Raw genomic sequence first — 26166 nt, 5'->3', positions numbered from 1 at the left:
TTGATTTTTAAATGTATATATATAATGATACCTTTATTTGTTTAAACTAATATAGTTAAACTCTTAAAAGAAAAGAAGAAAAGGAACAAAAAAAATTATTTGCGGAAAAACAAGTTTATTCCAATTTAGATCTTGCAAAACCATTTTGACTATTAAGTTTTATATGAAAAAATGAATGTTATTACAGATCATGCCAGTCAACATGGCAAGTCAAAACAAAAGGAGCACACTCCTAATGACTAATGAAATGTCTGCTTTAGCAGACTTTGCACCATGTTCCAACATCCTTTTATTTCACAATCAGATCATCACAGATAATAGCAGCAACTGCAGGCTTCAGCACAGATGCAGGTTTCAAGATCTGCGAATACCCTATCAAACTTTAGCAACGAATTGTCGACCTTTTAGTAAATCACAACTCTTAAATATCTGCCTGCCTGCAGTTTGAAGATAGCAAAGAGGCTGTTGTTCAAAAAAATTTTACTTTAATAATGTGGACCTGACCTGTGAATTTTACCATAGTAATATGATGTCTGGAATCAGTCCTTGTACTTCATCGTCTCCTTCTCGAACCCAATTGTCGGAAACTGCTTTGCGTACTCCTCCACTTCGTTGCGGATTTTGGCAATGTCTGATTGGATGTTAGCATCTGTTTGCAATGTAGCTACGAAGTCCTTCAGCTTTGATCCACCTGTTTTACATTAAGAATGCAAAGATGTAAATGCCCAAGCTCTGCAACCAAACCAAGTAAGATGTAAGCTTTTAGTTTAGAATAGAATAGAGAAGCGAAAGAGAGCCAGGACAAAAGATTATTCAAAATAAAATTCTGAATAAAGTGATATAGCTTTCTGATGTTGATGGTTGGTTATTAATCAAAGTTCATAATGTCTTCCCCTTCAGGATAGGTTTTTTCTTATCGACTATTATAATACCTTCCCCTTCGGGGATCACTGTCATAACCTCGTAGGAATTAAAATGCAATGAAGGGTAATAAATCCCTCATCTCGAAATGTACTATTACTTGGTACTCTTTAGGTCTCAGAATACAACCTTGCACTGGAGAATAATTGGCCCAAGGTCTAAACCTACAGTAGTCATGATCATCATTGATTTTCAGTTTTTAATGCCATTATTCTTATTTTTCACTTTTAGACATTAATCTCATGCTAAGTCGAGCATCAAACATCTTTCAGAAAGGAAGAACAATTCAACAATATTCATAAATGAAATAAGCAATGAACATATTAAGCAAAGTCAGTTAATAAATTTCTGTCAAATCTTGGTTGAGGCTATGACTTGGAATTAGATGTCAACTATGGTTGTGTTTATGATCTAGCTCGGCTAACTAATCTTCAGGCTCAGCTAATACATTGCGACTCACCAAGTCGATATGAGCAATGTTTTAGATATTCAATTGTGATTTAACATCATAATATCGATAAAAGAATATGTACCTTTTGTTGCAGCCTTGATTTTCAATGCTAATTTAACAGCAACGTCGAAGAAATCAGCAACTTTAGCAAAATCCTCTTCCACAAATCCTCTTGATGTGAGTGCTGGGGTCCCTGAATTGACGAGAAAATTATTTAAGTCGATCTACTTAACATACACTGAGATAATGCAAACCAAAGCCAATACCCATTCTGATGCCTCCAGGAACCATGGCAGACACATCACCAGGTACTGTATTTTTGTTAGCCGCAATATGTACCGACTCCAGCACCTTCTCAACTCTGGATCCATCAATTCCCTACAAGTTGATTCGATTGGCGATCAAATTCTTCTCCAAAATAAAACAAAATCATGGCTACATAATTGATATGAAATACACTGGAATAATGGCTAAAAACTCTATTGTGCCTCAGTTGTGAATAGGATACTAGGTATTCTTCCATTTCCAAAGATAATGAAAATATCATGATATGCAACATATTTTGATTCAGGACAGCTATTAAAAGATTCACTCGAGCAACTGATAATTGCAGCAGGCATAGTCGAGTGACTAATTTAGAGCCAAACTGAAGTAAACCTCTCTTACCTTGTTCTTAAGGTTCACCAGTACTAAATGGTTATCTGTTCCTCCAGACACAAGATCATATCCCTTTTCGAGCAAACGCTGCAATTAAAAGGAAATGGTCTTCACGTAAAGCAAGAGTTCGAAATGTAGCAAGGATAAATGTTAACTTAGAGAAGTTACTTCAAAGAGCACCAGTCAAGAAATTATGGTACCTCAGCAAATTTAGCACAATTCTTCAATACTTGCTCTTGATAAGCTCTGAACTCTGGAGTGGTAGCCTGTGATTTGTCATGGGAAACATCAGTTATCTAATGCATGGCTTGAAAGATCTTCAGGAATTAATGAAAATCTTAACTTTTCTCCAACAATGAATAAAATTTAAGGGCTCAAAATAGCTTATCTCATATTTAATTATGAATGGATTGATTTCGTTCCTTTATTACGAAGCTCAGAATTTAGTTTCTTTATTACAAAGCTCAAAATTAACTTTAGCTCTAAATTTTCATATGAGGATGTCTGGTAGATGTGCAGAAGGCATAGAAATATAACTTTCGTAATCGAGATGAGATGTAAGCTCAATCAAGATCTTGCATGAAACTGCCATATTTACCATTAGCAAAACCATGATTAATAGCATCAGGTTTAAAGTATAAGTCTGAACTGAGTTATTGGCCACTGACCAGAACAAGACAGTGTTGGTGTCATGCCAGCATGCCAACCACAGTACAGACAGCGCCAACCAAGAGAAGGGATAGACCAAGAAATAGTAGTAGTTGTTGTTCACCTGGAGGAGTTAAGATCGTGATAGGTGTTTCAATGAAATTGAAGGAAGAAACTTGAGGAGCTTGTTAAAACCCTAGATGAAATGCGTCTAGATGCTTGGGGCATTTGCAATCCGACATGGGCATCTTCTTGTTGAGAATGTCTCACCATCTGCAGTCGTTTGTAATATAGATTCTGCATCCTCATGTCTCACCATACCAAGAGATGGGACCTGCTCGATGAAGCCGAAGGAAGAGAAAGCTTGAAAAGGAACTAGTCAAAACCCTAAATGGAGCGTGCCTTGATACTAGCTGCATCTGTAATCCGATATGGCTCCTCATGGTTGAGTGTGTCACCACCTGTAACCATCTACAACTTGACTCCACAACCAAATATCTCACCATTCTAGGAGATGCAAGAGTTATCATCACGGCACAACTGCACACTGCGGCTCACTGTTGCCTACCTAAGAGGGAGAAAGCTTGTGGAGAAGTCAAAGGTTTGTGTAGAAGAGTCAAAGGTTCGTATTCAGATCTGTTTTGCACCAATGGAACAAGATGTTTCAATCATGCTGATTAGAATGACATATTTTAAACCGTGAGTAGAATTAAGATGGACAATATTGGAACTCCTAATATTAAATCCACATTTATGGTGATTTTTCAAACAAGTAAAAGGCACTTGGAATTGTTTTATTCCTTATCCTATTCAAACCAAAAATAAAAGTAATCTAACTCAGTACAAAACGCAAAAAGAACGATATTAACTTAACAATTGTACCATAGTCCTCATTTTATCGCCCTCATGCTCATCAAATTATATATTTTTTATTTTCATATTCAGTGGTTGATTGCTTTTGGTGTCTAATTACAAAAGAAGTCATAATTACTTATTTAGTAAAATCATGTTGTAAGAGAATTGTTCACAAACTTTTTGTGAATGTTAACATTTCATTGCTAAACAAGCCAAAATTCATCTCAGGGAACACTCAAAAATGGAATCACCAAACAATGCATTCTTTGGATATCAGAACAAAATTCTTGGTGGAGAACCATATAATAAGAAAAATGGGGTTAGAAGCTGCCTTTTAGGGACAATTAGGACTAAAATTAGACAACACACCATCCGGATGATATCAGTTGTAAAACTTGCTCCATAAAAATTGACTGTGCAGGTTAGCGTCTTATCTACAACAAGTGCTGAGGTAGCAGGATAGTTTGAATATAAGCCATTGAACCAATAATTTGTATGCTTGTGCATGGAAATTAGTTATCAAGCGTTAATGTTTTGTAAGCACCAATACCATTACAAAAACTAGCCTTTGTAGAGCTCAATGTAGGATAAAGATTGGAAAAGACATGATATGATGATGATGATGATGATGATGATGACGATGATGACAAAATTTACAAAACAATTAGTAAATCTTTGAGAAGCATACCTGTTTGAGTGCAACAGCTAAACCTGCAATAGTATGATTGTGTGGACCACCTTGTAATCCAGGAAAAACAGCTGCATTAATTTTATCTTCAAAATCATACATAACCTGCACAAAGATAAATGTGATTATGAATATTTTTTTTTTAATTTCAAAGAATTTTTTAGAAACCCTTTTGGCTATAATTACACACAACAACTATGTTAACTCACTTCTTGCCCTTGTTTGTTTATCTCTTTTACACCTTTCCTAAAAAAGATCATAGCTCCACGCGGTCCACGGAGTGATTTGTGAGTTGTAGTTGTCACTATATCAGCATACTCAAAAGGAGATGGAATAACACCTGCAGCAACCAGTCCACTGATGTGTGCCATATCTGCCAAAAGAATCGCTTTCTGCTTGTCACATACCTGTTAATTCCATGTACAGATCATATAAGCAGTTTTCCAACTACAAGATGACTATAGAAAGCTACTAATGCTCCTCTCTCCCTCCCATCACTTGGTAGAAGATTATAACTGATACTACCTTACGAATGCGTGCATAGTCATAGAGGCGAGCATATGCACTAGCACCAGCCACTATTAATTTTGGCCTGAAGAGTGCTGCACTTTTCTCCAACTATACAAATGGATATTAAGAAAAGTAGTTAATAGGAAAAAAATTGAGATACCCAAGTCTTTATTTATCACTAAAAAAGCATATATCAAAATGATGTCATAGATTAAATAATCCGACAACTGTATTATGAGTCAAGATCAAAGCCAGGTAAATATATGAAACTTTAAATAAACAGAAACCGTGTTCTGGTGAATCCATTAATGTTAATGAAAACATGGATCAAATCTCAAGTGAATCAAATATGCTACAAGTAGATAGACTTCTACATATCACTGGGCCAACCTGTCATGCCTTAGTAATTATTCCAGACGTGTTTAGATAATAAACTCTGCTTGACACATGGTTCTGTTCATGTATTCTACTATGCGAACCACAACCCAACAAGAAACAAAAAATTCTACTATCCTAAAGGTAGTTAGGATCTACATTAGTTCAGATGGACAATGCATTTGTTTCTCCAAATAATGAACCATATTTAACCTCTTATATACTGTAACAGGTAGCATGTGGATGAAAGCGTGCTAACTCTGAAGTAAAATATCTATGACAAATAATTTGGTAGTAAAGCAAAGGGAAATCAAGAACATAGAGAAAAAGAGAGAGAGTGATAGATCTGCCACCTGATCGTAATCAATGTATCCTGTACTTTCATCCAATCGATACGGCATTGTTTCAAAGAATATAGATACAGCAGAGATCTTTTTTGTATCAGTCTGTACAAAACAATAAATATTCCAAGTACAATCAGATCTTCAAATTCTGATAAACTAGTTCACAACTGTTCAACATTGTATCAAAATTTTGAAGCTAAACATAAAAACTTTATAACAACCACATGTATTGTTTACCAAAGTTTACCAACAACAAAGCAGAAGCACAAAACTGTTCCAACAAAAAATCATATAATTGTCAGTTAGACTGAGTTATACCACCCTGTTAAAAGATTCAACATCCAGAGATTGGAACTCAAGTAATATATGTTACAACAGTAACAGTCTAGGGTTCAAGGACTCCTATGCTGCTTTGCTCCCCAGTGTAAAAATCTTATAATAAACCCCATAATGTCCAGGTCCCTAGTCAAGATTACAATATAAGTATAATCATGTATTCCCGTTACTGATCGCACCTTCCAAGAGCCCATATCACATGCCTCTTGCAAGCCCTTCAAAGATTGAGCAAACTGTAAACTTACCTATTAACTAAACTGTCTTGAGTATTTTAGGACCAGCTGAAGTGCTGAACTGTGTAACAACTGAAGTGCTGATTTTTCTTGATTATTGTTTTATGCTTGCTGTTTCTGTAAGAGCATTGTCTAACAGCTACACTTCTTTCCTTCTGATGATGGGTGAACTTTGTTTCATTCACTCTATCCTCCCAACAGTAGGCTACTTAACTAACATATCTAAGATATGTTGATTAGACTACTAGTCCAACAGATCAACTATTGTTTTGAGTTTTATAATCCAGTTTAAGTAATTGAGAAAATAGGACAATTAGAACATGGTGTTAGGGACTGCTTTGTCAATTAAGGGCATACATGAAAATATCACCTATGACCGGGTGCCTCATTGTAAAGTTAGATTACTACTATCACAGGGTTTATTGATGTACATCTACTATTTGCTTATCTTATACACCTGGATTATCCCTAAGATTCTACATTTAAAAGTATTTGAGCACACTTTTGTTATTTTCTTACCTTGTACATTTGGATTATCCCCTTGGATTCTACATGCAAGCCTATCTGAGCACATTTCTAGTAATGTCTCTTTTTTTCTCTGTTCTTAAGCCACCAATATATCCTACCAATATCACAATAGTCAATGAGTCTGACTTATGGTTTAAGGGCTTTGGGTGATGTTTCTCTTTTGCTTACTATACATCTATCCTTAGCTTATTCTGTTTATTCAATGACACTTCAGTTTTCATTCAGTTAAAGACAAGCAAGTTGATTGCTTCAAGCACTAGTCTCATGGATTATATCAGCTAAGGGAACAATTGATTGAACTCCATTCACTCATACCATTTTTCAAAAAAATAAATAAATAGATAGTTACAAAAAAGAACATCACTCAACTAAAATAATTTTTGAATACCTTATAGTAAGTGTTACTTTAGTGATCCAAGTTACAAGATACACTTTCTTAAATTTTTTTTTATGGGAAAAAAACACCAATGCTAAAGTCTAAAATAGGATATCATCTTTGTTGGAAAATGTTTATCACTGATGGAGATATGTATAAACATAAAGCCCCTAAAACTCAAATTAATGAACATAGATTGGATGAGGTGATCCATATGCCAGGAAAATTCATTGAGGTTGATCTGAGAGTCAATGAAACTCTGGCTTCCATATTAGCAGCAAACAAGATATCAACCACAAAAAATTCATGGCTGATTAATAAACAAAATTGCTAAAATTCTTGGATGAAAAAGAAATAATTACAATATAAAATGTCAAATAAGTCAAATCAATTGCCTAAAAAACACATGAATTATCAGAATTTTTGAATAGGAAATGAAATTCATCGGTGACCTGGTATCCATGAGAAAGATGTCCACCATGAGGAAGGTCAAGAGCCATTATTCTCTCATGTGGCTTCAGAAGTGCAGTGTAAGCTTGGAAGTTAGCAGGTGAACCAGACAATGATTGCACATTCACTGTAAAAGCATATAGAAAAAGATTAAATGAATTGGATAACTTTTAATCTTTTGCTGCCAAGTTGTTCATTTAATCTTTTGCCAGAAATGTTCTCATAGAAGCAATATTTTTTAGCTTTTCAAATAAGAAAAAAGGCAAGTTGCAGGATTAAAAGCAAAACGCTTCAAATTAAATATTATGATTTCAAGTTACTTGGTTCTGTCGAGTTTACTTGATTTCAAGAACAAAACAAATCCCAAAAAATAGGAAACTTGAACCAAAAATATGGCATTGTGATATGCCAACAGGTTTTAATAATTGAATGGGTAATAATTAAAGAAATCCCCCTTGGCATTAGATTAGAAAATTTAGCTTTTGCACAGTTCAAGGTTTATCCAGAAGAGTTGCTAGAAGAATTGCATACAAAACAACTAGCAAGGAACTAATTCTATGGCTGTGGAAATGAAAATCAGAAGTGAAGAAGTATCTTTGCAAATTAGTCATGGAAATCCTAGGTACTACTAGAATCAGAAAGAATCTTGATAAATGAAAATAACGCGAACTATACCTCCCCATTTTGCAGGATCTAAACCAAAAGCTTCCAGGGCGCGTTTCTGGCACAATGATTCAGCCATGTCAATGTACCTAGAACCAAAGCATGAAACATTGAAGCTCATCAGCCAAAACTGCATGGAGAATCAAATAAACATGATATTTCATCTCTATTTCAAGGCAGAGAAACTGCTAACAGTAGCCTACTCTGAGGAGAGAGCAAATATATCTTACTCATTGCCACCGTAGTATCGTGCACCAGGATACCCCTCACTGTATTTGTTCGTCATGACCGACCCTACTGCTTGCATGACTGACACCGATGTGAAATTCTCTGAAGGAATGAGTTCAAGGCCCTTCCATCACATTTCAAGTTATTAGTCATTAAAATTTAAAACTAATCTATCACAGAAAATGCATTGCACAAGAATCAAATCACATGCATCATTCGTATGGTAGATTCTGCATTATCAGAGACTGTGAAATAAGAAAGAAAGGATAGTACCTTCCACTGCCTTGCCTTCTCAAGCTCGATTATATCGGCGATCTCCGGATCAATGATCTCCAGCGGAGCATTCAGCTGCTTCGTCCACTGCAATAGAATCCAAGAACCCGAGTATCAACAAACACTGCAATACTCTCGAAACCATCAACACTCACAGGACAAACACAAAGGACAAACCGTAACGCCAGATTTCTCCTTCTCGTAGGCGGCCTCGCTCGGCAAGGAGGACTACACATAAACACGCATCAAGAAAGATAAAGGGAGTTAAAAGGATGTTGCCAAACGACCTGATCCGATAAGTCAATCAGGCTTACATATTGCAAAAAAAAAAGCAGCAATATTTGTTCGAAAAAATGAACCATAATGATCCAAAGATCCGATCTTTATTTGTGAAGAAGAACCAAAAGGATCGATGAGCCAAAAACAACGATTTCTTTTCGAGGAAATGCTGGATTAGAAAAAAGGCATACCATGCAGCGGAGGAAGCAGCCCGGGAGGGGCTGGCGGTTAACGACGGCCACGGAGAGTCGTCGGAGCGCCGATGCCATCATCATATCGCTTCGTCCTTCCGGCGATCTTTAGTAGAGCGAGAAAAAGGAGCGTTGGCGGGGAAACGATGGGAAGTGACAGCGGTGCTGATAAAGTCCAAGGGAGTAGGTGATCAAAGGGCTAGAAAAATTGAAGAGAAGCGGTAGATCTGAATCCAGATCGAAGCAAGAAAATTACGTTGGTAGGGAAAAAAGAAGTGTGTGCCGAGTCACGCAACACGAAGGTCGCTCGCAGATTGTTGTCGCCTTCGATCGTGTTTAGATTCTTCTACGATTCAATAATATAATTATATCAAAAATAATTAATAAATCATATAAATTGAAGAAAAAAATAGATAATAGTCCAATTATAAAGGTTAAAGTAAATTTTATTGAGAATGAAAAGGTTAAATGAGTAAACAAACACAATCAAACAGAAAGTAAACGGGAAAAAAAAAAAGCTAAAAGCCTAGAGCAAGCACGATCGAACAGAAGTTTACCTGAACGATGTAAACTGAAAATCCTTTGATCTTCTTCACTTCCGGCACCTACGATTCCCCTGCCACAGCGCCTCACCATTAATGTGGGGCTTGTGTGCGCCTTTCTTCCTAGGCAGCCAGGCCGTGACAAGCGCATCAATTTGTTCGATAATTGGTTCGAACACCAACGGCCTACCTGAGATCACAAGCACAACACATTTGACACTGCTGCACACATTGATCCAAAACCAAGACTGAAATCATTGTCCCCATTTGTTTCTGCATATGGCTGCTCTCCTATCGCAACGATCGCACACTCGAACTCATCGTTCTTCACAAAGTCAGGATCGGGGTTCTCACCAATGAGTAGATGACCTGAGTATCTAGGATCAACAGTGGACTTGATCACATTGAGAATAGAGGTACCTGAGATTTGAGAATTGAGGTACACTTTGTGTGGTCTGTTTCAGTGCCAAAAGTCATGTTCAATGGCACACAGTTTGTTGAATGATTTAGTTACCAATTGTAATGTTGTTGCCACTTGGGCCTTGCCAAGTAACCCTCCACATTGGTAACCCAAGTTATCGGCATGGCTTCTGGCAACAAGGATCTTGCTAGCCTTCTTAGGAAGTGGGAGCAATGGCTCATTGGCAGCCTTGCCATTCTTCAACAGCACAAGTGATTTCCTTACAGCTTCCCTAGCCAATTCGGACCAAAGAAGAAGAAGAATACTATGATTTGAAACAAATTTTTCGCAACCTTGTTTCCAAGTTGGTCAGCCAGAATAGGGTCTGAAAAAGGGTTCTCAAAGAGTCCCATAGTGAACTTGACTCGCAAAATTCTTTTCACAGCATCATCAATTCTGCTCACTGGTATCACATTGTTCTCCACCAAGTAGGTCAGGTTACTAATGAAATCTTGGTATGCAAAAGGGATCATCACCTGCAAAACAAAATGCAAACAACATGCATGAAGCAGTAAGATCAAGGGAAATGCGACGATCATTCAAGAGAAAACCAGATAGAGACCATATCAATGCACCTGGTGGCGTGGTTATTTCATCAATGCCTTGCCAATCTAAGATCACAAATCCCTGCTCGACTTCAATCGTAATATGTTCAGTTACCAACGAAAACAAGCTCTGATTCTTCCCGTTCGAAGAAGTGGAAGACGAACGGAACCGACCCTGAAACGAAGTGTATGCTTGAGGAAATTAGTGACCAGATGGTGATTTGCATGCATCTTCTTCCCGTTCCAGCTCGAGTAGGAGACCATGACAGTGGAGACGACCTTGATGATGGCGTGGTCGTAAGGAGACATGTGGATGCTGAGCAGTCCATGAAGGCTGATGATGGTGTCGTTTCCAACGTAGTGCTTTGCACAGGCAGCAACGTTCCTCCTGCAGGAAATCGAAACTGTTGTCAGATATGTTGTTTATATGTTGCTGTCGTCGTCGTCGTCGTCGTAGATTTGATGTGTGTCTTACTTTCCCGCAACAAAGGGGACTCCTTTGCGAGAATTCGGAGGAATATCTCCTTGCAAGCCAGGCACGATCTCAGTCATTTGCTTAACAAGCTTTGGATCTTCGCTGTAGCTCTCGTAGCAGCGGCCCCATCTTGGATCTCTGCAGACCTGATTAACTGAACAGTTCAACCTTCTATCTTTTGGATTGGCATTCCGTTACGACTCTTACCGCAATGCCCATTCCCAAGGCATAGAAATTCCTGTGGCTCTAACTTCCGCCAGTAGCAGCGCCAATTCTCTTCACCAGTTCAGGATCCCTGTGATGAGAAGAAGAAGATGCAAGTTGTCAGTAAAGTTCAGTTGTTTCAGTTTCAACTTCGTCGATGCCGTAGATGACTGGGATGGCTCCGAAACATTGTGGAGAGAGCAGCCTTCTGCATGTCGTTCCCACCATCGCTGCCCATTCCCACGCAGAAGCCAGGGGCTTTGGCACACTGCCGCCGCCGCTCAGGACACTTCCTGATCAAAGTTACTCCGACGATCCAATTAGTTCTCTCTTTCTGGTGGATCGAACAAATCACCGTCGGGGAGGAGAGATCGATAGATACCAATGAAGTAGTTCTGGAGGACGTCGGGGGTTGCGATTTGCCTGTCGATCTGGGACATCTGGCCGATCTTTTCAGCGAGAGTCATGCGCCGGAGCAAGTCCTTGATTCGAGCGTTCAGTGGCTGCTTTGGATCCCTGTATTTCACGTACTCTTCTGCTGCTGTCGCCCAGCATATTGATATCGTTAATAGAAGCAGCAGTTTCCGTAGCATTGATTCCATGTTCAATCTACAGACATGATCGATCATCAGAAACAGAATGCGAAATGCAAAAGGAAAAAAAAAGACTTTTTAGGATAAAAAGAAATCATACTTCTGGCTCAGGAACGAAGAAGGCTCAGACAGCAAGATTTATGGAGAATTTCTCGCAAAATTAAGAAAATTCTCCCTGGAAATGCGCGTCGATGATAAGTTTCTGAATTCTGCGAAGCTCCAGCCTCCATGATTGGCGAATTCAAGCATTAAAATCTGAAGATTATCTATAAAATAAAACAAAGCTATTGGATATTAACCATCGACTTACTATTTGAAACAGTTAAGACATTAAATTGAAGTTCCACGTTAAATTCCGTATGGTGCAGGAATCTCTGACTCTCTCTCTCTCGATCCTCTCTCTTATTGGCCGTGCTTATGAAATGAATCTAATTAATGGGGAAATATGTCAACGTAGAGTCAAGCACATCAAGCAATGTCTAAGGCCACCTAACGCAACTCTTTCCAGTGCCTATTGATACTGATGGAAATCCAGAGGTGTCACTTTCATGCTTCCGGTTCATAATTGAATTCATTTTTTCCTCTCCTCGCTGAAAAATGTGATCTTTCTTTACATTCGATAAATCCTTCACCTTCTCCTTTTAACAGAGAGAAGAAGAACATGGAGAAACAGACAGACAAGATGTTGATGGGTGTCATTCCATGGATCCATTAGCTTGGCCCTCTCCTCCCCTCCCTCCCCTCCCCTCCCACCTGTGCTCGGCAAAAAACTATCTTGAAGAGTGGAACAGTGTGGGTGGGTTGTGATTGAGCCATAGCACTGACGATTTGCTCATCGATGGGTAATTGCTGGTTCAGACGAAGTTCTTTCGGATACAAAATATCCTCAAATGCCAAGGCAGGTCAGTTTCTTTGTAATCATCTCTTTTCATCCTCCTTGATCTTTTGATCTTATGATTCTTGAATTCCATCCCCCGAAACTGTATTGACACTCCACTCCAATCTTCTCTTTTCCATTTTAGATTCTCAGAGACGCTTGATTCATTCAGTTAAAAAAGAGGAAAAAGAGGGAAGCCAAAAATTGCCTTGCAACCCTGAGGAAGTCGAGGACTTGAGAGGGGATACTGCAACAAACCATCTCATAGCGTTCACTTTTGATGAACTCAAGATCATCACAGGAAACTTTCGGCAGGACTATATATTAGGCGAAGGCGGATTCGGAAGCGTTTACAAGGGATTCATCAATCAAGATCTCAGAGAGGGGCTTCAACCTCTTCAAGTTGCAGTGAAGGTCCATGATGCTGAAAACAGTTCACAGGGTCACAGAGAGTGGCTGGTACAGTACATCCTACCTCAATTGGCTCAGAACAGAACAGCTGCTTAATGTTTCCTTTGTATGTGACAGAATTGCTGCTGTTTTTTCAGGCTGAGGTTATATTTCTTGGGCAGCTTTCTCACCCTAATTTGGTCAAGTTGATTGGTTACTGCTGCGAGGACGACAACCGTGTCCTGATATACGAGTTCATGCCTCGCGGAAGTGTTGAATCCAATCTCTTCTCAGGTAATCCTCCAGACAACTTCGCCAACTTGTTTTGGATTCTTTTGTTTCAATAAACAAATACAATGATTTAGCACGAGATGAATGATGTTTGCCTAACCTTGTTGGCTATTTATCGGTAGATTCAACGAGTGTAGTCAATGTTCTTTGATTCTCTTGTTGCAACTTGTTCCATCAATGAATTCTTTGGCACATATGTATCAAGAAACAAGTCCTCTAGAAACCAAATCTATTACCCCACCTATTTGTCTTATAAGGCCAGGCCGTTCATTTTTCTATGATAAAGATGCAAATATTATTTGGCATCTGTTTCTCATTTCTTGCTTCCATAAATTATAAAAATTGTAATGTCGTGCAGTTGTGTTGCTCCCCCTTCCATGGTCTATCAGGATGAAGATTGCACTTGAGGCTGCTAAAGGGCTTGCTTTTCTCCACGAAGCTGAAAAACCAGTCATTTTTCGGGATTTCAAAACATCCAACATTTTGCTAGACCAGGTTGGTGCACTCAACTATGTGCATCTTTACATTTTTCTCACCAATGTATCTGAAAGTTAGTATGGAAATTGACATTCATCTCGTAGCAATTTCACTCCTCTGCTATACAATTTAACTTATTGAAATTGGTGTACAAGACTATATTTGTTCTGGTAGACTACGTAATCGTCGTGTATCCTTCTCAGAAATATAACTGACAGTTAGTATAGAAATCAACATTGATCTGGTAAAACCTGTTGCAATTGTTCAAGAACAAGACTAAGTTTTCTAACGATATATCCCAAGTTCTTTCTAATAGACCACAATAAATAGGGGGAGCATTGAACTATGTGTGCCTTTACATTTTCTCAACAATGTAGCTAGCTGAAAGTTAGTATAGAAATCGACACTACTCATCTCATAAAATTTGGTTAAGGACAAGGCTAATCTGTTAACATTCAAAGTTCTCTCTGATTTGCTTTCTGTTTATAGGATTACAATGCAAAACTTTCTGATTTCGGACTTGCAAAAGATGGACCAGTTGGGGATAAATCTCATGTTTCTACGCGCATTATAGGAACTTACGGGTATGCAGCTCCGGAGTATATCATGACAGGTACATAGCTAAACATTTTGAACTTTTAGTTAATGCAACTCTCAAGTTGTGAATCAAACAATCCTAGTGAACAACACACTCTATATCTCTATTGATCATGTATAGCAAATTCAAAATTAGTCGTATCAAACACTTGAAATCCACACTCTTATCTGAATCTAAGTAACATAGCTCTTCACACCTCCAAGACTCTGCTAGCCAAAGTAAGGCCAGCATGGAAAAGGTCCATTTGCTTTTTGCATTGTGGATGTGTTTGCATGACCACATTTTGGATCGTTTAGTCTAACATGACAATTTTGTTTACTTCTACTCAACTCAGGGCATTTGACAGCCATGAGTGATGTTTATAGCTTCGGAGTCGTCCTCCTCGAGCTCCTCACTGGAAGGAAATCGCTGGACAAGTCGCGCCCAGCCCGCCAACAAACACTCACTGATTGGGCTGCCCCATTGCTCACTCAAAAGAAGAAAGTTCTGGAAATTGTAGACCAAAGATTGGGGGGAGACTACCCCGAGAAGGCCGTGCAAAAGACAGCAATGCTGGCTTACCACTGCCTTAACCGAAACCCAAAGGCAAGGCCTCTTATGAGAGATATTGTCGAATCCTTGGAGCCACTTCTGATAGAGTCTGAGTCATCAGCTACAGGAGTAATGTATCAGTTTAGTTACATATGATTTCCACACTGCATTTTCTTCCTCCAATGCTCTTGAATTCTTTTCCAGCGATGGGTAACTGAATATCTATCAGCTGTGAAGGAAATAATATGACAATTGTTGAAGCAGTTGCTGCTGTTGTTGCTGTTTTTATTTCTCAAATGATGCATTCAATTCTTTTCTCCAAGATTGGCATGAGCTGGGTCAAATATATCTGCATTCAAATTGCAGTCAGTGCCTCAGAAAGAGAAGTCTGATACGCAAGCTAATTACATAATAATTTCCAATTGCATAATTTGATAAAAGACTAACACCCAAGCTTATTAACTTACATAATCATTTGATAAAGACTCAAATTGCAGTGCCTCAGAGAGAGAAGCTACAATGAGAACTGAAAAATAGTCAATACCATCTCTTTTACTGGCTTCCAAGCACATCCTTGCTTTCAGCCACTCTGAAGCTACAATGAGACATCGAAAGATGATCTTCAGTGGGGAATAGCAACATAGACTATTGCATTACAACATTGCCAGAAGATGCTAGCAATAGGGCAGTACTAAAAAAGAAATTTAAAGGCGCCCCGCAATCCGCAATCAAATTACAAACAAGAACAAGCGAGATTCTAGTCTTCTTGTCCTTTGCTATCTGGCAATCAATAACTAGATCCTGAGCACTGCAGACCCTAGAATGCTGCCACAGCAATGGGTCATCGGCGATACTCTGCGCCATGCTGGCTTCTCGGCCCTAACATTCAATGCAACAGCATCTGATAGCTGCTTAATGCATTGATTCCTTGGACCAGGCCCAATTACTCCTCCAATTATGAATATCTCATCTCCCACACCAATCATCCCAAAACTAATTCGGCTCTGAAACTCTGATGCATATGATACCACCCTATCAGTTAAATTCTCGCCGTATTGTTTAGAGATGCAGCCATTGCTCAGAACATATAGCTCCCCACGAACCACAGCCATTGGGCCCTGGAGCCAACCATAGTCCACAACATCCCACTTTTCACCACCGTAATCCAATATCTGGATTGTTGACAATCCCTTGTGCAACACATGCATCTTTCCCCCAATGATCACCCCAGAGCATGCAGAAGTATGCGAATGTCGGAGATCAGGAAGGGGCTCCCATGTGTCCAATTGAGGATCATAAATCTCAGCCTTTGTTATGGTTTCTCGGCAGTTTGTGAATCCTCCTGCTACGACAATCTTTCCATCCAAAGCACAACAGGCAAACATTGCACGGGGTACAAGCATGGGTGACCGTTGTACCCATTCAAACTGAAGTGGGTCATAAGACCAAACCTCATTACTTGAAAAAATGCGATCATGATCTCCTGTCGATGGATCAACTCTATCACTGCCGCCTCCAATTACAAATAGTTTTCCACCAACAGATGCAGCACCAAAGCGGGCAAGGTGCCTGATTTCTGAAGGCATAACTGGTAGGGTTATCCAATGGTCTAGTAGAGGGTCATACAGCTGCCAAATGTTCTCGGGCTCATATGCTAATGCACAAAGTAACTCTTCTGAAGCCCCCACTTCACAACGAGTCTTAATGATACGAGGGCTTCGAAGTACAGTCCTCCACGAACGACAAACAAGCTGCAATTGAGGATGGAAGTAGAATGGTACCCGTGCCAGGCACTGAATGGCAATTTCATCTGGGAGACCATCAATCAGAGGTGACATGATGACTAACTCCTCAGGTTTCTTGACATAGTAACCTAAAACAGTTGGTGAAATTCTAAGACCTGAGAATGAGAGTGATTAATATCAAATAACAAGCAAAAGAAGCAGACATGATAACATATGTTGATTTAGACTAATTCTTGAATGAAAAAGGTTTGCCATCACAATATCACTAGCAAACCACAGCAAATCAGTGGATTGCATCTGTAATAAATACCACGATGAACACATAGAAGCAGCCATGCAATATGAAAAGTATAAATCATTGTCTATCCTCCCCAAGAAAGAATTTTATATTTATGGGTTTGCATTTCCTTTGTAGAAACTCATGGTATATTCAGCTTACAAATCACTGTCCAATAATAGAAGAGATGACTTCCATTTACAGCAAGAATGTCTTACTCATGGTGTTTATGTTAGATGTTGTTATGGTTAATAGTCGGAGACACGAATTGATTTAGAGAACAAACTTCCTCTACATAAATAAACCATTTACAAAGAAGAGAACTAAAATATAATAACCAAGGATGAATATAATATTTAGAATTTTAGTATTAAATACTAAAATTTAATCCTCCAACTTTGTTATCTAATTTAATCTTTATTTTACCATTTGTGCCATAACAAAGGATCAAATATCAATCATGTAATAGTTACAGATTACGCAAAAGGGACTAGTGAAACCAAATGTCTTTCCTGTGAACTGCCACTTCAAACTTTAAATAATTTGGAACCACAATATTAAACACCTAATCCATTTTAATAACTAAATGATTAGAGGGAGGATTAAAAATGCAAAATTTAGTGATTGAACCACTATTATAACTCCTCATGCTGCCTAGAATCATGTAAATCCAATGAAAAATGCAGCTGCATGTGGAAAATTGAAAGGAGGCACTCAGATCTAACACTACAACCATCAAACTAAATGACCGTTTAAATTGAAATGACAATATGAGAAATTGCAAAAGAAATCAGTGAACCATGAAGGCTGTTATAGATAGCTTAAAAGGAAATAACACTCAATTAGCAGCTTACCAAGACTGATATATCAGATACAACCTTACTGGAAGTCGCAGATTCCATAAGGGGAAAAGGTCTTGGCGTTATTGAATGGGATAATAACATAAGAAATCAGGAATAAACCCAGGGACTAAGGTTTCCAAACATGAAAGAATCAAAGATATTGTTGTCATACTATTGAACTGATGCATATGAAAGTTAAGACTCATTCAAGACCTGTGTCAGATGAACAGAAAACAAGATTTTGTGAATAGATTTTTCAAAAGAAATGACCAAAGGAGAAAAGAAAAAGTTAGGAGGAGCACGGGGCACAACGCTAGTACGCGTTTCCTAATGGGATCCATTGGGGAAATTTAAAACTACAAGCTCTTACTGATTCCATGAAACTTGAATTTCAACACAATATATTTTATAATTCATTGAGTATGGTTCGCCCTTCAAGTAGAAAACCTAAGCAAAGCTAAGAAAATAATCCAGCAAGAAACCGTCTGAGGAGCAGAGAGGAGACATCAAATTAAATAAAAGGGAAAGCTAATCTAACCTCAAGATTCACAGCCACAAGCGCATCCATAGCACACTCCCGTTCCTGAAACCAATGCCCGAAGCAAGTGCAACAAAACAAATTCGCAAAGTCTCCTGTCAATTGACGAGGATCAGAACAAGATGACACTCACCAGAATCAAGAAACCACTCAAACTCGGCAATGAAGTCCCTAAAATCGCACGGAAAGGGTAAGGCACGCACCCAAAGCCCCCACTGCCCCTTCAACAAGCCCCGCCTATCAGAAAAATAATAGAAGAGGAGAAGGCCATACCTTGAACGAATCAAATGGCGGATTCTCCCCAATTGCGTTCGATTTTGAGATGGATTGATCGAGAAAACGGAGGCGGAGCAGGAGGAGGAGGAGGAGCTGGTCGAACGAAGGGCGGCTTTGCCACTGCACACGAAAACCAGATATGCGTACGAATGGATGGGCTGATAGTGAAGCGAATGGAAGGCTGGATATGCGTTAAGATTAAATGCAGCACGATAATGATTTACAACCTACAATTCAAGCTTAATCGTGGGAATGTTAATGATAAAGTTTAAATTCATATTATTTATAAATAAATTTTATTTTATTTTATTATTATTAATTAAATTTTAAATTATTAGCTATAAGAATTAATATTCGAATTTATTTGATTGAGCTGCACAGTGTTTGATTAAGTGCTGCTATCTTTCTTTCTAGCCTCATACAAATAAACATGAGGCATTTTCTTCTCTTCTCTTCTCTTCTCTTCTCCTCTCCTGCAATGGAGGAGGACGACTCCGTTTAAGGACCCCGGCTGACGGGAAAGCAGAAGCAGCTGGTTGACTTGCCGCCAGGAACCATGCCGCCTCCCTTGCTCGTATCTATCGCCTCCAAGAGCTTCACGACGTCGCACATCTCCGGCCTCTTGTTCGGGTTTTCGTCCCAGCATCTCTTCATTATGCTCGCTAAAGAACCAGGACAGCACCTGGGAATCTCCGGCCGCAGGTTCTGCCAATTCATGCAAGACGATCGAGCTTTGAGCTTAGTTAGCAAGTTTCCGATCGGATTCACTTCGAAGCTAAGGGACGAATTAACGAACCTGCCGAACGACCGCGTAGGACACTTCCCCGAAGCTCAGATCAGCGTACGGCATGGCGCAGCAGTAGATCTCCCAGAGGCATATGCCGAAGCTGTAGACGTCGCATCTTCTGTTGTAGGGCTTCCCCTCGAGAACCTCCGGCGCCATGTACCCCAGCGTCCCCGTTTCGCCGGTCATGTTCTGAGCCTCGACGCGCGCGACGCCGAAATCGGCGATTTTCAGAGTGCGATTGACATCCAGCAGCATGTTCTCAGTCTTGACGTCGCGGTGCACGATCTTCTTCGAGTGCAGATAACTCATCCTGCAGCAAGAGGGTGGTTTATCAAGGTCTGATCTGATCGACGATCACAAAGACAGGCGGTGGTCGAATCAAGAGTAGTCACCCTCTAGCAAGGTCTAACGCGATCTGCACCACGATCTTCAATGGCAGCTTCTTCCTCCTGTTCTTGATCAAGTACTGCTTCAGAGTGCCCCCGGCGAGATACTCGACGACGACGCAGCAAGCCCGGCCGGGAAGGCCACAGCTGACGTTTCCGGCAGTAGCATTCCTCTGAGGGATCTTGAGGTTCGAAGTCCCCATCGAAGCTCCAATAAACTGCAATCCAAATCGTTTAGACTACAGGAGGAGACTCGATTGAATTAGCCAAAGTCAGCTGTTGCATGCCTTGGTGACATTTGGGTGGTCGAGTTTGTGCCAAACCGCAACTTCTTGCCTAAATGCTGCTCGAAGAGAAGAAGATTCAGCGTCGAAGGAAACCCCATCTTGTCCCCAATCTAGCAACTTCACTATAGAACACAAACGCAAACCAATTACAGAAAGTGAATGTAAAAGGATCGCTTGAATTTAAAGTGTATACAAATATCTTGTGATAAAAGAAATGCACCTGCAACATCTTGGCCTCCGTAGGTGCCCCGGTAAACAGTGCCATAGGTTCCATGGGCAATGATATACCTCATCTCCAATGTCGACGGATCGATCTCCCATTCTTCCTTGGGCTTCCCGGAAGGGCTCCTCTCCTTCAACCATATCTTTGAGAGGGTCTTCTCTAGCTGTATGTCTAAGCTTCTCAGGTCAATTTTATCACCTCTTATGAACAAATCTTTGCTGCTCTTGGAGAAGTTCTCGATCTCGTTCAAATGCGGTCTATCCTTCGCGTCGGCGGCGGCGGCAGCTCCATCAGCACAAGTTTTCGCTTCTCCCTTTGCATCCATGGTGGCAAATCAAACTAACAAAGTAGTGCCAGTCTCTAGTTCTTGAGCACAGATTGTAGGTGGCTAATTCTAGATTGTGTTGAATGTGGAAAACCAACTCAAACACCAGCTCCAGGCAAAGCTAAGATTTTTCAGAAACAAGGATTAGAGAAAACCTCAATGCTTCATCTTTCTGAAACATAAAACTGAAGAATATATACAAATGGAAATCATGCAATGAGAAGAAGAGTAAAGGTGAAACATTACCCTGGAAGACAGAATGCCAACTTGGTTTCCCACAATCAACATGCCATTAGTGACGATCTTAAGTTGGCCTCGGAGGACCAAATAAAGAAGAGAGGAGGGGAGGGGGCGCGATAGAAAGGAAAGGAGGAGAGAAAAAAGAGGGAGATTAATGGCGCAAGTCCACACCCTTAAAATACAGAAAATGAGTGAACAGTAATGAATAAGCTAAATAAAAGAATTTCATAATTTGGCATTACAACACTAACTTCTGATAGATTCTTTGTAGTTTTGTTATAATTATGTTGATTGTATTAAATTCATAATTTTGTCAAATTCTACTCACATAAATGTAACATAACAATCAATTGCACCATGATTGATTCATACATAGTGCTTTGTGTGTCATCATTTGTAGGTGTGTAAACGAGCCAAGCTACTCACGAGCTATTCGAGTCTTGACTCGAAAAAAAGTTCGTTTAAGTTCGTTCGATTAAGTTAACGAGCCGAGTTCGAACTTGATTTCGAGCTCGAAAATATTATCGAGCCGAGCTCGAGTTTAACAGTATTTGGTTCGTGAACTCGCGAACATGTTCGTTTAAAGGCTCACGAACGTATTCGCGAACATGTTCGTTTAAAGGCTCACGAACGTGTTTGTTAAGAGATTCACGAATATATATATATATTACATGAATTATAAATATTATATATTAACGAGCCAAGCTCGAACTAAGCTCGTTTAACTTTTAAACGAATTATTTTCGAACCAAGCTTGAACTGAATTCGTTTAACTTTAAAACAAGTCTTTTTCGAGCCGAGCTCGAGCCGTTCGCGAACTATTTAATTTCATTACGAGCCAAGCTCGAGCTTAAGAATTAAAGCTCGAATCGAACTCGAGCCGAACTCGAGCTTAGGAAAAACGAATCGAGCTCGAGCTCGAGCCTCTTACTGTTCGGCTCGGCTCGGTTCGATTACACCCTTAATCATTTGTAAGCCATGTAGCACAAGTACAAGAACTTCTTTAAAAAAATGGTATAATTTTGTGGAGTTTTGTATGATTATATTAAATGATAAAGTTTTATTAGTTTCTACTCACATGAAACTGTTAGCAGTTTCGGTAACCGCCCACCACGCAGGACCTCCACACACCCCACTTCGGCACTCCACTTCGGCACTCTGTGGATGATGCAACCTCTCCCTATTAAAGGGAGAGGAAAGCCCTGAGGAGGTGACGATGATATCAGTGCGTTCAAGCAGAGGGTAAGAGGTGCGAGAGTTCATACCTTGGAGGTATGTGCGTCCAAGTCCAGAAACCAGCAGTGGATTTGTTCCAGAAGTGCTACGTCGGAGAAGAGGAAGAATACCAGATCGAAGGATTTGGTTCGTGGAAATCTAAGGAGCTTTCCTCGTGATTGTTCCTTCGACAGAAGTCATCTCAACTACCGGCTGCCGAAGGCACGCTTCAACAGGTAATCCTACAGAAACACCATTTGAAAGACCTTCAAATAGTTATTTTTCACCTTTGGAATAGAAATAATTTAGTCATGCCCGATACAACCCACATGGTCATGCAACCTTGCACGTGAATCATGTTGAATCGAGCATGAATAGACTAGTCTTAATTTAAGCATCTTCTAACCTTAATTAATCCAATTCAATTGCTTAGGCCAAGCAACACAAATAACTATTTCAAATGGTACAGATGATAGCTGTGTAGGGATGTACTGCCCTCTATTAGTAGGGATAACATGCATGCAAGCAAAGAGAATCAAAGTGGACCGGGTTTAGCATGAACCCAACTTAAGATATGTTTCATCTCCTTTTGCTGAACTTTTACGGCCATGTCTTCCAACTCGTTATGCTACTTCACTGATCCATTCATTTCACTCTTAAATTAGTCTCCATTATAGGCTCATTGTGTTCAGAAAGGTTGTTCATCACATGCCATGCTTTTCTGTCTCCACTATCTGCATTACCTGAGGGCTTCATGTACATATATGCATCTTGATCCTCCCTCTGTTGATGTCTTGAAGTTGAGAGTGTCCAAGGGAAGGAGTGAAGCTGCCAGCATGATCTAGTTAGCTGAGCACCAAATTGAAGTAGATTTGGATTCTCTGAAATAAAAGAAAAGGAGTATGTGAATCCAAACCAGCTGTCTTGTTCTTGTTCTTTCCCTGGCTAGATCATGTTTTGGCAGCTTCATTTCTTCCTTGTTGGGCACAAAAGGGCAGAAGAGTGAGTATCTATCTTCCCTCTCTCAATCTCTTTGTTTCTGTTTGAGAAGTCCATATGTATTGGTCACACTCTTTTATGTACTCTTCTCTCTTCTTTTCCCTTTCTCTTGTTCTTTGACATACAGACAACATGGTGCCCATAAACCCTAGATCATGAGATTCAAGCATTTCTCATTGAATCCACACCTTTAAATACCAACAAATAGATTAGCTTTCATCTTCTCAGCATGAAAGAAAATAATTTGAGATTAGAACTGAAACACAAACAACACTTGATGAAATCATCTGTAACAACACAATGTTTCCAGCTGCACACGAATACAACTAGAAAAGCTAAAGCAAGCATTCTATTGATCAAAGCTAGTAACTTAATGTAGAGCAGTAGTAGATTAGCTAACAACACAACTACACAAGTTAAGGCTACACAGATATCCTAAAACCATTCGGCGGAGATTGTTATTCATTCCTTGGTTGACTTGTTGATGAGAGACTTGTGGATGTGTGGAATGACACCGCCACCGGCAATGGTGCCCTTGATGAGGGTGTCAAGCTCCTCATCCCCGCGAATGGCCAGCTGAAGGTGGCGCGGAGTGATGCGCTTCACTTTGAGATCCTTGCTTGCATTCCCAGCAAGCTCCAAGACTTCAGCAGTCAGGTACTCCAGGATTGCAGCCGAGTACACTGCTGCCGTCGCCCCAACACGTCCATTGGCAGCAATTCTGGTTTTGAGCTGACGATGAATTCGACCAACAGGAAACTACAAAAAAAAAAAAAAAAGGTGCCCACGAAGGAAACAGCATGAGAGAAACATAATTGTGCATAATTTCATTTGGGAACGCATCTACTATACCTACTAGACCAGCTTAGGAAAGCATTGTGTCAAATTAAGCATAGATTGTTGCTAATGGCTAAGACAACTAAGTGAAATTACCAAAAAATTGTAATGAGCAAGTTCAATCTGATCTGGATTTGAATTAACAAATCAATTTTCTCTGCAAGAACAAGGATCAATGGTAAACTCAACTAGAAGGTTAAATTTTTGTTCTGCGTATTCTTCTATATCGAAGCTAGCAAGCAAAAAGATGACAACTTACATGTGCATCTAACTGTGAACCACAAATTGCAACTTTCATACATGAAACCCTAGCCAAAATGGCACTTTGAACAGATCTCGTTACCTAAGAAGGGAATAATGGATCGTACCTGCAATCCAGCCCTGGAAGACCTGGAAACCGGCTTCTTCTTGTCCTTGTCCTTGTTCGCCGCCGTCGTCTTTGCTGCCAAAAGCCCCTTTCCTCCTTTGCCAGCCATCTCCCTCTTCTTCAAGGAAATCGAAAAAATCAAAGCCAGAAGTGGTAGAAAGGAGCCTCGTACGCTGAGCTAGAGAAGCGTATCAAACTTCCCAAACCCAGAGAGAAGGAAGAAAAGGAGTACCTGCGCGATTAGCTCGAGGGTCGGAAGCGAGAACCAAAGGATCAGAAGAGAGAGTAAAGCATAAGATCGGAGATAATCTAAAGGAGAAAAGGCGGGAGATCTAAACCGAAATTAAAAAAAAAAGGCGGGAGCTTATACTTTTCGGTAGCACGAGGCGGGCAACAGAAAATTTTCATAGTTTAATATTTTTTCATCATTATTATTATTATTATTATTATTAGCTGGAGAACGGAAGCGGACACGCAAAAGCAACCTCCCGGGCAAGGCCTCACCTTGCGTCGAGTCCAGCCGATCGCCACCTGGGGGCCGCTGTTGCCCGCGCTTTCTCACCTCGCAACGTCGTCAAGGCGATCCCTCCGCCACCCGCTACAGGAGCCAATGCTCCTTCGCCGTTGTGACTGACAACTGACGGCGATCGGTTCTGTGATATCTCGGCATCCTCTTCTTTCTCGGAATCGGTTAGGTTTCTTTGTTACTTCGTTGATTTTACTGCTATCTGAATTTGTGTTTCGCTCATTTATCCTTGAAAAAAAAAACCATGTTCCTTTCGGAAGTTTAAGATTGCCCTAATGCTGTAAGCTTCCATGAGATTGCTTCTGATACGGAATGCTCTGGTAGATCTGCCTCTTTTTTGAACTGTGTATACGATGTGCATTATAATCTGTGAAACAAAAAAGGAGAAAAGTTTGTGTTTCTTGAGGGCAGAATATCTGCATTATAATTCCATAACATGCTATATGCTGAATCCTAGGAAGTTTGGTTAACATTTTGCAAAAATGTTTCTTGATATCCCTATCATATTAAACTGCACAATTTCCCCAAACTTAGCAGCTAATCAACACCTACAATTACGATATACCTGTAAGCATCGGCAATTCGCCTTTCGAACTGTTGAAAATAAGGAAGAATATGATGGCATTCTTTTTATTCTTCACTCTCGATGTTTAGCAACTTTTTTCTTGCAGATTCATCCATATGTTTGATGAATTTACCATAAAATCATTCTCACAGTAACTCAGATTCTTGTTGGCTGTTCTAAAACATGAATGCTATTCTTATAAGGATTCTACTATTCTGCAGTAAGTACATTTGGTATCATTAAGCAATGTGTGCTTATCATCATGAACATTTTCCCTTCTGGTTTATAGTACTCATAATAATCCCTCTTAACTGTCAAATTTCTAGTATATCAATGACTAATGAAACACAACTTCGAGATGGCACAGCTTAACAAACCTTGTGTCCCACTTTACTGAATCGACTACATGTATCTCTTCCTATCCTATCTCAAGTTCAAGGTAGAACAATTGCAAACACAATTAAAAATTCCAGATCGTGACTAACAAGCCTTGATCCCCACTTCATTGAGTTCATTGCTTTCATTTCATTCCGCTATTGATCTCCATGTCAAGTCATCATATACACATGCTTACTATTTTATTCACTTTTGATTAGGGTTATGTTAAGTATAGTTTTTTATGCTCTACCTTAACTCTTTGCATCATCAACTCTAATGAAATAAAATCTTGAACTTTAACAATCATAATCTTGCGGTGCCATCTTAACACTTTTTATCTAACATATACCAATTGCCTCAAGGG

General features: G+C 39.7%; 5 protein-coding genes and 1 pseudogene across 9 annotated transcripts; 1 reads left to right on the top strand and 5 right to left on the bottom strand.

Moving 5' to 3' along the window:
- Positions 1 to 114: 114 nt before the first annotated feature.
- Positions 115 to 9302, bottom strand: LOC141830214 (serine hydroxymethyltransferase, mitochondrial-like). Of its 4 annotated transcripts, none has more exons than XM_074717697.1 (16): positions 9007 to 9302; positions 8714 to 8764; positions 8537 to 8623; positions 8266 to 8387; positions 8048 to 8124; positions 7375 to 7499; positions 5459 to 5551; positions 4746 to 4838; positions 4430 to 4627; positions 4221 to 4325; positions 2230 to 2295; positions 2039 to 2116; positions 1639 to 1750; positions 1455 to 1565; positions 505 to 691; positions 115 to 361 (listed from the first exon to the last, which is right to left on the bottom strand). In XM_074717697.1, exons 1-15 carry the CDS (start codon positions 9088 to 9090, stop codon positions 540 to 542), a joined length of 1554 nt encoding a protein of 517 aa, XP_074573798.1. In that variant the 5' UTR covers positions 9091 to 9302; the 3' UTR covers positions 115 to 361; positions 505 to 539. The 4 variants fall into 4 exon arrangements, with proteins under 4 accessions (XP_074573798.1, XP_074573801.1, XP_074573800.1 ...); XM_074717700.1 differs by having other exon boundaries at positions 115 to 437; positions 518 to 691; XM_074717699.1 differs by having other exon boundaries at positions 115 to 433; positions 518 to 691.
- A 296-nt stretch (positions 9303 to 9598) lies between these two features.
- Positions 9599 to 11834, bottom strand: LOC141829798 (uncharacterized; annotated as a pseudogene).
- A 641-nt stretch (positions 11835 to 12475) lies between these two features.
- Positions 12476 to 15311, top strand: LOC141829147 (putative serine/threonine-protein kinase PBL16). Its single transcript, XM_074716562.1, has 6 exons — positions 12476 to 12727; positions 12848 to 13161; positions 13251 to 13386; positions 13742 to 13878; positions 14350 to 14473; positions 14793 to 15311. The coding sequence occupies exons 1-6, from the start codon at positions 12664 to 12666 to the stop codon at positions 15143 to 15145; spliced, it is 1128 nt and encodes a 375-aa protein (XP_074572663.1). The 5' UTR covers positions 12476 to 12663; the 3' UTR covers positions 15146 to 15311.
- Positions 15219 to 18648, bottom strand: LOC141829148 (F-box/kelch-repeat protein SKIP30-like). Of its 2 annotated transcripts, none has more exons than XM_074716564.1 (3): positions 18392 to 18648; positions 15457 to 16862; positions 15219 to 15338 (listed from the first exon to the last, which is right to left on the bottom strand). In XM_074716564.1, the coding sequence occupies exon 2, from the start codon at positions 16825 to 16827 to the stop codon at positions 15784 to 15786; it is 1044 nt and encodes a 347-aa protein (XP_074572665.1). In that variant the 5' UTR covers positions 16828 to 16862; positions 18392 to 18648; the 3' UTR covers positions 15219 to 15338; positions 15457 to 15783. The 2 variants fall into 2 exon arrangements, with proteins under 2 accessions (XP_074572665.1, XP_074572664.1); XM_074716563.1 differs by having other exon boundaries at positions 15457 to 16889; positions 18392 to 18473.
- A 517-nt stretch (positions 18649 to 19165) lies between these two features.
- On the bottom strand, positions 19166 to 20675 carry LOC141829797 (serine/threonine-protein kinase 52-like). Its single transcript, XM_074717304.1, has 5 exons — positions 20348 to 20675; positions 20128 to 20249; positions 19847 to 20058; positions 19464 to 19764; positions 19166 to 19372 (listed from the first exon to the last, which is right to left on the bottom strand). Exons 1-5 carry the CDS (start codon positions 20673 to 20675, stop codon positions 19166 to 19168), a joined length of 1170 nt encoding a protein of 389 aa, XP_074573405.1.
- Positions 20676 to 23456: 2781 nt separating this feature from the next.
- LOC141829149 (histone H2A variant 1-like) lies at positions 23457 to 24578 on the bottom strand. The gene is made up of 3 exons (XM_074716565.1): positions 24566 to 24578; positions 24335 to 24451; positions 23457 to 23888 (listed from the first exon to the last, which is right to left on the bottom strand). The coding sequence occupies exons 2-3, from the start codon at positions 24440 to 24442 to the stop codon at positions 23592 to 23594; spliced, it is 405 nt and encodes a 134-aa protein (XP_074572666.1). The 5' UTR covers positions 24443 to 24451; positions 24566 to 24578; the 3' UTR covers positions 23457 to 23591.
- Positions 24579 to 26166: the final 1588 nt, after the last annotated feature.

Source organism: Curcuma longa, chromosome 5 (genome assembly GCF_044706935.1).
Source record: "Curcuma longa cultivar G26 ecotype Majalengka, Jawa Barat chromosome 5, ITB_CL_G26_1.1, whole genome shotgun sequence".
Taxonomy (NCBI): domain Eukaryota; kingdom Viridiplantae; phylum Streptophyta; class Magnoliopsida; order Zingiberales; family Zingiberaceae; genus Curcuma; species Curcuma longa.
Note: the sequence above shows the minus strand (reverse complement) of the source record. Positions and strands in the feature narration are given on the sequence as shown.

Excerpts from the sequence above, each read along its gene's own strand:
- LOC141830214 (XM_074717697.1), bottom strand. The coding sequence starts at position 9,090 with ATGATGATGGCATCGGCGCTCCGACGACTCTCCGTGGCCGTCGTTAAC. Across the intron at positions 4,839-5,458 it reads GATACATTGATTACGATCAG|TTGGAGAAAAGTGCAGCACT; the intron begins GTGGCAGATCTA and ends CCATTTGTATAG. Across the intron at positions 2,296-4,220 it reads TAGCTGTTGCACTCAAACAG|GCTACCACTCCAGAGTTCAG; the intron begins GTATGCTTCTCA and ends GACAAATCACAG.
- LOC141829147 (XM_074716562.1), top strand. The coding sequence starts at position 12,664 with ATGGGTAATTGCTGGTTCAGACGAAGTTCTTTCGGATACAAAATATCC. Across the intron at positions 13,162-13,250 it reads AGGGTCACAGAGAGTGGCTG|GCTGAGGTTATATTTCTTGG; the intron begins GTACAGTACATC and ends CTGTTTTTTCAG. Across the intron at positions 14,474-14,792 it reads TCCGGAGTATATCATGACAG|GGCATTTGACAGCCATGAGT; the intron begins GTACATAGCTAA and ends TACTCAACTCAG.
- LOC141829148 (XM_074716564.1), bottom strand. The coding sequence starts at position 16,827 with ATGTCACCTCTGATTGATGGTCTCCCAGATGAAATTGCCATTCAGTGC.
- LOC141829797 (XM_074717304.1), bottom strand. The coding sequence starts at position 20,675 with ATGGATGCAAAGGGAGAAGCGAAAACTTGTGCTGATGGAGCTGCCGCC. Across the intron at positions 20,059-20,127 it reads ACCACCCAAATGTCACCAAG|TTTATTGGAGCTTCGATGGG; the intron begins GCATGCAACAGC and ends TTTGGATTGCAG. Across the intron at positions 19,373-19,463 it reads CCTACGCGGTCGTTCGGCAG|AACCTGCGGCCGGAGATTCC; the intron begins GTTCGTTAATTC and ends ATGAATTGGCAG.
- LOC141829149 (XM_074716565.1), bottom strand. The coding sequence starts at position 24,442 with ATGGCTGGCAAAGGAGGAAAGGGGCTTTTGGCAGCAAAGACGACGGCG. Across the intron at positions 23,889-24,334 it reads CTTCCAGGGCTGGATTGCAG|TTTCCTGTTGGTCGAATTCA; the intron begins GTACGATCCATT and ends TTTTTTTTGTAG.